This window comes from Citrus sinensis, chromosome 2 (genome assembly GCF_022201045.2).
Source record: "Citrus sinensis cultivar Valencia sweet orange chromosome 2, DVS_A1.0, whole genome shotgun sequence".
Lineage (NCBI taxonomy): Eukaryota > Viridiplantae > Streptophyta > Magnoliopsida > Sapindales > Rutaceae > Citrus > Citrus sinensis.
In genome coordinates, this window is record NC_068557.1 from 1,040,704 (window position 1) to 1,049,513 (window position 8,810).

An 8,810-nucleotide genomic window follows, 5' to 3' on the forward strand; every position below is an offset into this window, starting at 1 on the left:
AAGCGGAATCTTCACCAACTTATAGGCATTGTTGGCAATTTTTTTGCCCTCTTACTTTTGGAGATTTGAATAAAAGAATCCACCTAGGAACCAGATTTTCATCCAACACAATGTGATTATGATCATTTAATTTGCAGCAAATGGCATGAAGCAGAGATTCCGAGTAAAATAGTTTTTGAATTGTCCTGGTATAAGTTGATGAATACCCAGTAGCAGATAGAATGGAGTCTAATAAGTTTACTTGGGTGGATTAAGGGTAGCAGCTGCTGTGTTTTTTGTTTACTTTTGGAAGCGCAATCGTTGAAATTTCGGTAAACGTGATTCTATCCCAAGACCGCCGATCCGCTATAGCTTATTAAAGTTTGTGATTCTCTCCTACGACAGCTCCAGCTTAAAAATTTGTGATTTTATTCCTTAAAACTCACAGCATCTCAATCCAAAACATATCTAAATGATTTTACCCTTTTTTCTTTTTGTTCTCTTGACCAAATCACGCCTCGTGTGATTACTGGAAAGAAGATTTCAGGGGGTAACAAATTGCAACACAAGAACAGTTCATCACTCTTAAGGAAACCAGAGCAAATAGAATAACTTACCGTGTAGTTTTCTAATAAATGTGGCTACAAAACTGTGAAACTTTTAACTATGAACAGAATAATTTTTAAACTTGTACGCTCAATTGTTTAGTTTATGTTTCTGGGACGGACATAAATACTGCATCTTCTTCAAGCCAAAGCAGTGAACTGATGCATTTTGTTTTCTCAGTGCACAAGAGTCTTTCTTCCAAATATACAACCAGATACTTCTTTGAAGCCGCTTCTTGGGGAAACTGGTAAGAGTCTGGCTGTCTTCAAGCTATCAACCCAGATCTATTGCATTTTCGTTTTCTCAAGGAGCTACTTGCGGCATCAGATACTATCAAGGATCATAATTGTTATTTTGTATCCCTAACCGGATGTCATTCTTACTTATCTTTCTTCTATTACAAAAGCTGAAGGTGTTGGCAAGAACTTGAAACAGAATCAATCGTTGATAATGAAGATTTCGGATGTATTGTTCCTTCTGGTTCCCTTGGTTTCCTCTTGGCTTCATTTAGCCGCTTTGACTTATTAAGAGACTGATCTGCTTTGGAGATGATTTTTGAGACTGTAAATCCTGCAACTTCAAACACCTGAGATCTATAGGGAAGTAAAGCATTGCGAAGGACAATGTCAACTCCTTCGTAGGTCCAAACACCTAATGCTGCCTCTCCTTTAAGTCTGACAGAAAACCAGCCAAGTCCGGCAGCAGCAATATCTACAGAACTTGAATCCCAACTGCTACCAGAGACATGAAATTCCTTTCTCACCCATTTTCCTAGCTCTTCAACTCGTTTCTCTCCAATTGGTGGCTGGATCAACAACCAATGCAGATAGCATCAAATTTATATAAGTTAAAACCATAATGCAACGTGCTTCTCCCAAGATAATAATAATAACAGAAACTATATTTCATTTGAATGCCAAGGATTACAAGCACCAAAACCAGACAGCACAGTATGCAAAAAATAGTTTGTTATCAATTCGCAAAAGTACCTACAGAGCCTTTGGAATTCAATATCCTTTTCTAATCTGTTTATTTCCTTTACATGGCCTCCGAAGTTTGATAACAAGGGTTCCTTTTGGCTTCAAATTAACAGCCCAAATTTCCCAAAGCATATGCTAAGGTCATATACATGTTAATATAGAAGTAAACATTACCAATTGAGGGTGTTTCTTGCATCTTAATTTCTTGATGGATATTAAACCTTCTTATATGGATCAAGCTTCCTTCTTATATGGATCAAGCTTATAATATGAGATCTATTTTTGAAGTTTCTCCAAATGTCATTACTTATCAAAATTTCCTATATGACACCCTTCCTTTTTGCTGTCTCACAACTAAAATAGCATGTTGTTGAAAGAACTTGAATAGGAATAACTAAATCCTATCAGTTTATTCAGAAAAAAAAATGGTAATAAGTTTTTCAGTTGAATTTTGTAGAAAGACTAATTCAACCACATTGCTTCTCAACTGCTCATCAAAATCAAAGCAATGGAGCACTCACTATAATTGCTCCAAATTTTAGACTTTTAGAAAGTGAAAGAAACTGCAGAAATATCATTTGCTAACTAGGGAAAGGCTTACCTGTAGCTGACGACCAAAATGCTTCTCTACCATTGTGCACGCATTTTCGGTTTTCCCCATGTGTAATGGAAGATATGGTGATGCCCACACTGTCACATAGATAGACTCTACAGATGATTCCTCAACATCCATCCTCATGAGCCCGGCAATGTGAATGGAATGACCTGCCTGCAGCAATCGAAGAAGCCCAACTTGAGCTAAACACATAACAAAGCTGCCATAATAATATTAAAAGAACTCTTACATTGCTAAAAGATCAAACACTCAATCTGACTTCAATATGGACGCATAATATCATTGAAGCAATGCTCTTAACACATATTTTTCAGCTACCCTTGTTGATAAAAATCACAACTATTTCAAGCCAGTCCATTACTAAACTAATAAACCGACAATTTTTCAGCTTGATCCTAATATTGCCAACAAAAGTCGAATCTTAAATAAACCTTGATCCTAAAATCCCTGAAGCAATACTCACATTGCTAAAAGATCAAGCACTCAATCTGAATTCCTATGAAGTCATAGTATCCCTGAAGCAATGGGCTTGTTACATATTTTTCAGAAAATCCTTACCGATAGAAATAACAGCATTTTCATGCAAGTCCATTACAACCAAGAAACTCACAATTACTCGGTTTATCCTAATGCTGCCAACAAATATCAAATCATAAACTAACCTTGATCCTATAAGTTCTCGGCTTCAACTCCTTGTTAATATTGACAAGTTTTTGTTCCTCTCTTGTCAACCTAGTGGTAATCTGATTGGGATGTAGCAATCCCGGTGTGTCAAACAACTTAGCCTGAGCAGGCAAAACTCCTTCCACTCTCACGATCCCAAGCGTTGTTCCAGGCACGGGTGCCTCTGTCAAATGACTAACAATATTCTTCTCTTCTCCATCTCCTCCTCTACCAGCATCCACACTCTTAGCAATGGCATTCAATAATGTACTTTTCCCCGCATTTTGTGCTCCTATGGCCCACACATTCCCCCTCTTTCCCGCCAAATCAACAACATCATCTATAAGACTCTTTAAACCCCAGTTCTTAACAGCACTAACGAAATGCAACTTAGTAATCTTACTAATGCCGTCTTCTCTAGCTCGTTGCCTAACCCAATGTTCAAATCTAGTAGGCGACAAAGAACTCGGCAACAAATCAATCTTAGTCACAACTAATACAACTCTAGGAACATTACCCGACTTACCTTCTTTCCACGCCCTCTCATTCTCCTCAGCTGTATCTGATACCATTTTCGCTACTTTCCTAGGAAACGACCCATCAAAATCAGCTGCATCAACCACCATCAAAACAACCGATCTAGCCCCGCTGGCCGACATCAACTTCCTCCCAACCGTATGATCAAAATCAAAATCCGGCAACAAATTCTCCACGGTCACATCCTTCACCTTCCCATAATGCCTTAAAGCATGACACCTGGCACAAACCACCGGCTTTTCGTGTTTTTTAACTTCTGATGTTTCATTTTCAGCTTCAAAAACAACAAGCCCGCCCTTTTTAAGGGAATTTGAAAATTCAGACTCATTGGCTACGTGTACAAGATGGGATTTTCTCACTTTGTTCAAATTCTGCGAAGGTCTGATGAAGTAACCGGGGTGTTTCGGGTTCGTGTCTTGCATGAGGACGCCGCAGCCGGGGCAGACGGTGAGCTTGGGAGTGGCTTCATCGTAATTTCCATCTCTTGTCAGGGCCAAAGATGAAGAAAGTGGTGGTGGTGCTGTGTTAGTGGGTTGTGAAGAGAAGGAGGAGGAGGAGGAGGAGGAGGTGGGTGCTTTTAGTGCTTTTGTGGGGTGTAATTGGAGATAGGGGCTTGTGATTTTGGTTAAAAATGATTCATGAAAGATGGGTTTCAGTTTTGATTGAGAGATATTTCTTGCTCTTGAAAGCATTTCTTCTCTTTGTTTTGACCGAAATTTCGTTTTCTTTTCAGGGTTTAGGGTTCTAGAGAAGCTTTGAAGATCAACAGGCGTATATGGTTGATGCACTGAAACGACGACGTGTAATAGGTAGAGTTGCAATTTGCATTCAAATCCTCACAATGCTGTGACAAAATTTCAAATGAACTATCTCACACTTTTTGGTAGCCAAGTTACTTGCAAATTGTCTATAACTATATCATGATTTCACTTTACATTTTCAGTATTATTTTTTTTAAAATTTTCTATATCACTCTCATTTTTTTTTTTACTTTGAAAACATAATCGTTATACCCTCTTAATTTTATTTATTTTAACAGATATTGATTTTGAAATATGGGAGGAAATTAAAATTTTATTTTTAAGTTGTGTGCAAGTTTTGTATACATTGACCACAAAGATGAAATTAATGCTGATTTTTTTTTAATTAGATTTTTCAATGTTTTGGCATTGACTCTGAAGAATTACTTCAATTGAACTTTCCTAAATCTTTTTTTCCTTCTCCAGTTACATTAATTTGGTGTATCTATCACCTTGATTATAATAAGAGTCTATGCTTATAAATGTCTCTAAAGCTAAATAAAATTTAATGAATCAATCACCTATTTGCAATAAGAGTCTATCTTACAAATGTCTGAGAAGCTGTAATAAAAAGCGTAATAATATAGGCTCAGGCTTCACCTACAAGCCCTGGTCCATCACAAAAGCCCAATAAATAATTAAATAATATATTTTATTTTAATTAAAATACACATTTTAATATTTATTTAACCTATCCATAACATATAATTAAAAATTTAAATCTTTTTAGCTTAATTTTAAATCCTAATCTAATAAAAACTACATTTATATATTAAAAATTTGTAAAATTTAATAAAAAGTTTCTAAAATATATAACACAAAAATTTGGACTTCTCGGCCCAACCGACCTGAAAAGAGACATGCTTGGGCCAGGCCTGGCTAATTTCATCTTCCAAAACACTGGAGTGAAAATTGCTCCAAACAAGACAAAAATTCTACCTTTTTCCAAAAATCAAGTGCTGAATTCTCAACCATGTTAATAAAAATAATGTGGAAAAGACTAAAAAATTTATCAGAACATGAAACTTATTGCAGAAGTTAGATTTACCTGTAAGCAAATAGATAAAAGAAGAAAAAAAGAGATTGCAAGCAATCTATATCTACACATTTACACAGAAGTATTTCGACTACCGCATTCGTATGATGCAGATTCGAAGTAAAATATCTTTGACGGGGTTTCTAGTTATATGTATCTCACTATTCTTTCCATATTCGGCCGGCTACTTTGAGCTTCAACTCCTGTCTATCTCCACCAGAAAAGAAAAGAGCTAAATTCCTTTGAATGATTAATCCATCTTGGCTATCTCTAACCCTTTTATGGCTATCGCGGATGCTTCTAGGTATTCCTTGCCACGTAAGCTTTCTACCATTTCCGCCAACTTCCAGACTGTAACTGAATTGTCTGGCCTCTTCTTCATCACCCATGAATCGGAGGAAGGCCATGTAAACGGGCGCCATTCCGAGGTGAAAAGCCTCAAAATGCAGGCAAAAGTGCCGGCCAAAGCAATTGAAAACCTGCACCAAATAACGAACATTTAAGATGGTTAGGTTGGGGCTGGCGGAAAAATAGAATGCAATTCGAGGAAACAGTACCCTGTCACACAACTATCTGCACTTCGGAAAATGCATAAGCATTCTTGAAATAAATGAGTGTGTTAGTATTTTGATTCCATATCAGGGAATTTTTTAGCTTAGAACCATCATCCAAAACTCAATATTCGTAAGCAAGCATTTAACGTTTTAGTTCACCATTTAGCAACTAGCAAAGCATGCCTTTATCTTTGCCCATAAACCCATAAACGTTAATAGTTAGTCTTATTGGCGAAAAAGATCTAACTAATCCGAAGCTTGCATTCATATGGACCTAAATAGTTCAGTTCCTTAAAGGGCAAAATGGAAATGGAATTTCTGGAAGAAGTATCTTCTAATACAACTAAGCTGGCATCTGCAAAGTGATGCCAGTCACGATTTACAATTGAGAGAGGTGAGAATCAGTGGAGAAGAAGAGATGAGAGGTCTTACTGTTAACATCCATGTAGCATTTTCAATTTCTAGTGCATTGGCTTTGACATATCTGTGGTTGAAAGTACTCCCATCGTGCATGTCAACTTTGTGATCATTTTTTAGATGCCTAACAAGAAGTGGGATATCACCAGTGACAGAACATTCAGCGCCGGCGTAGGGGCAATTGTACGGACGATAGTTACAGTTTTTTTCATGCTTTAGCTTGCTGTAATAGGGGAATATATCTTGACAACCCCAAATCTGGTATCTGCAAGGGAGTTCCAGCGACTCAGCTACTTTCTCCAATGCCAGGCACCTTATATTTCCAAGTTCATGGCGGCAAGTTGGACAACCGGTGCGTACTCTAGCCTTGCAACTTGAGCACAAGGTGTGACCATTTGGACACTGTTCATAGAAAATGAGAGAATTTATCAATACAAGAAGATCAATTTAAATAGTATTGTGTTACAATTATGATGAATGTTCTTAATTCGTTAACTTTGGAAATTGGGCAAGATTGGGAAATGGAACCAATTCGTTCACTATAACACACAATAACAGTAAAAGGAGTATCATCTTTTCAGGAAATGCATCTATATCTACAAGGCTAAATGATGAATCATATTATAAGATGAACAAACATTTCCATAAAATGACTAATGCACTCAAGAATCTCTACAGTCTGATTCACTAACTTCTGACAATTAACTGAAATCAATTTCTTGAATAATTAACATATTTGAATTGTTTCATTTCATATGGCATTGCTTCCTATGTCAATTTAATGCTAAAATCCCTCAAGTCCCAATTTAAGAAGCTTTATTTATTTATCTATTTTGACAAAGAAAAAAGGAAGTAAAAGATGCCTAAACACAAGGAAAACTTCTACTGTTCTTCTCGTTTTGTGTTTCGATACACAGAAAGAAAATACCTGGTAAATTGGAGGGTACATTAAATTCAAGCAAACGGGACACTCAAGTAGCTCGTGCACATCATTATTTGATGTTGTTCCAAGATTTCCACTGAAACCAGTTGTAGCTTTCCTACAAGGGGAACCCCTCAACTCCACACTAGAAGTTGCCATTTCATAATCTGAAAACTCAATGCTAGACTCAATCACCTCCTTGCATATTCCTCCTCCAGGAGCCATGCTGCCTTCCCTTAGAAACTGCTACTACTATATGTCTCTCCGTTCCCAAATCGAAATCAGCATCATAATCTTCACTGCAAATGATACCACTTTCTTTCTTTTTAGCTGGTTTTGCCTGAGAAAAGTTGGAAAAGGACATTATCAAATGACGGAGATACTATGAATGGTGACAATTTTTCATGGTCCAGAAATTTGTCAAACTTGCGTATGGTCCTCTATACAAGTATAGTCACAATCCATACGGCCTCCATGATTTATTGCATAACCGTAAGATATATTATACAATCGACTTGATCAGAAGACAAGCAATTGAATTTGACAAGAAGTGTGGATAGTAAGTACTACGGCATATATTGCCTTTTCACTACAAATATTTGAATCAAAATTCATCTCATACAAAATCTCTATTCAATGAACACCAATTGATATGAAACAAAAATAGTATCAAACATCAGACGAAGCAATAAAGCTTTGACTTATTTATACTCTCACAAGCATCAGTGAAGTGTAGATGCAGCCAAGTCAATAAACAAAAAAAAAAAAAAAAAAAATTACCGAGATGAAAGTTAGAGCCAGTATTCATATTAAGAGCAAAAAATAGTCAAAAAAGAACAAAATTCGGCAAAAGATTCAATACCCAGATGAGAAATCAAGAAAAGAATCAAAGAAAAAGTGGAACAAAGCTTTAAACCCACCTTAAGAAACAAACCCAGATGAGAAATGCAGCTAAGAAACGATTGAAGATTCAATCATTTCAATTAATGAAAACTTTGGGACTCAATTATTTCTCCATTTAGGACCCAAAAATGAAAAAACAAAAAACAAAGACAACAACAAAAAGGAAAGCTACTAACGTGGAGAAATTTCCTGAAAAGCTGGCTCCGCAAATTGCGTGTCCAAGATTGATTGGTAGATGACACAATAACAAAACTACATCACATAACATGAGCAGGAGTCAAAGATTTTGGATATAAAAATTTTAATTTTAATTTAATTTAATTTGTATCACAACTAGTGACAAGTGCTATGTGTTATCTTCTTGTAGCAGCTTGCATGTTTGAGGACTAGTTTTAAGATTCTTTTATTCAATTGTGGGGTTATGTTTGGTTTGGTATTTAATGGTGACTCAGTCATCTTCTGATTTGATTTATTTATTGTCAATTACGCTTTGGGATTTTCAATGTGTGAAGGTGACATTTCCAGCACGCAACGTTTTGAAGCGATTCGATTTGATTTGGTTTGATTTCTGGGCTTTGCTGCTAATGGCCAATGTGACCGTTAAAAGTGTTTCAAATTAGAAAAACGAGTCGCTGTCATTAGATGTGGTTGGTGTTCATTGGGAGTTTGAAGAGGAATGAAATCAAACCAAGTTTTGGATTAGCTTTTGGTCCATTTGGGATTGTGGTCACGTGAAAAAAAAAATATAATTATTAAATAAAAATTAATAATATATAATAAATATAAATTTTAATAAA

General features: G+C 36.2%; 2 protein-coding genes across 3 annotated transcripts; both read right to left on the reverse strand.

Annotated features, from left to right (window-relative positions):
* Positions 1-562: 562 nt before the first annotated feature.
* LOC102617451 (GTP-binding protein BRASSINAZOLE INSENSITIVE PALE GREEN 2, chloroplastic) lies at positions 563-4,253 on the reverse strand. Its single transcript, XM_006492620.4, has 3 exons — positions 2,844-4,253; positions 2,167-2,334; positions 563-1,390 (listed from the first exon to the last, which is right to left on the reverse strand). The coding sequence occupies exons 1-3, from the start codon at positions 4,071-4,073 to the stop codon at positions 983-985; spliced, it is 1,806 nt and encodes a 601-aa protein (XP_006492683.1). The 5' UTR covers positions 4,074-4,253; the 3' UTR covers positions 563-982.
* Positions 4,254-5,138: 885 nt separating this feature from the next.
* Positions 5,139-8,383, reverse strand: LOC102616953 (E3 ubiquitin-protein ligase SINAT2). 2 transcript variants are annotated; one of them, XM_006492619.4, is made up of 4 exons: positions 8,190-8,383; positions 7,117-7,450; positions 6,204-6,590; positions 5,139-5,696 (listed from the first exon to the last, which is right to left on the reverse strand). In XM_006492619.4, the coding sequence occupies exons 2-4, from the start codon at positions 7,333-7,335 to the stop codon at positions 5,379-5,381; spliced, it is 924 nt and encodes a 307-aa protein (XP_006492682.1). In that variant the 5' UTR covers positions 7,336-7,450; positions 8,190-8,383; the 3' UTR covers positions 5,139-5,378. The 2 variants fall into 2 exon arrangements, with proteins under 2 accessions (XP_006492682.1, XP_006492681.1); XM_006492618.3 differs by lacking the exon at positions 8,190-8,383 and adding an exon at positions 8,031-8,183.
* Positions 8,384-8,810: the final 427 nt, after the last annotated feature.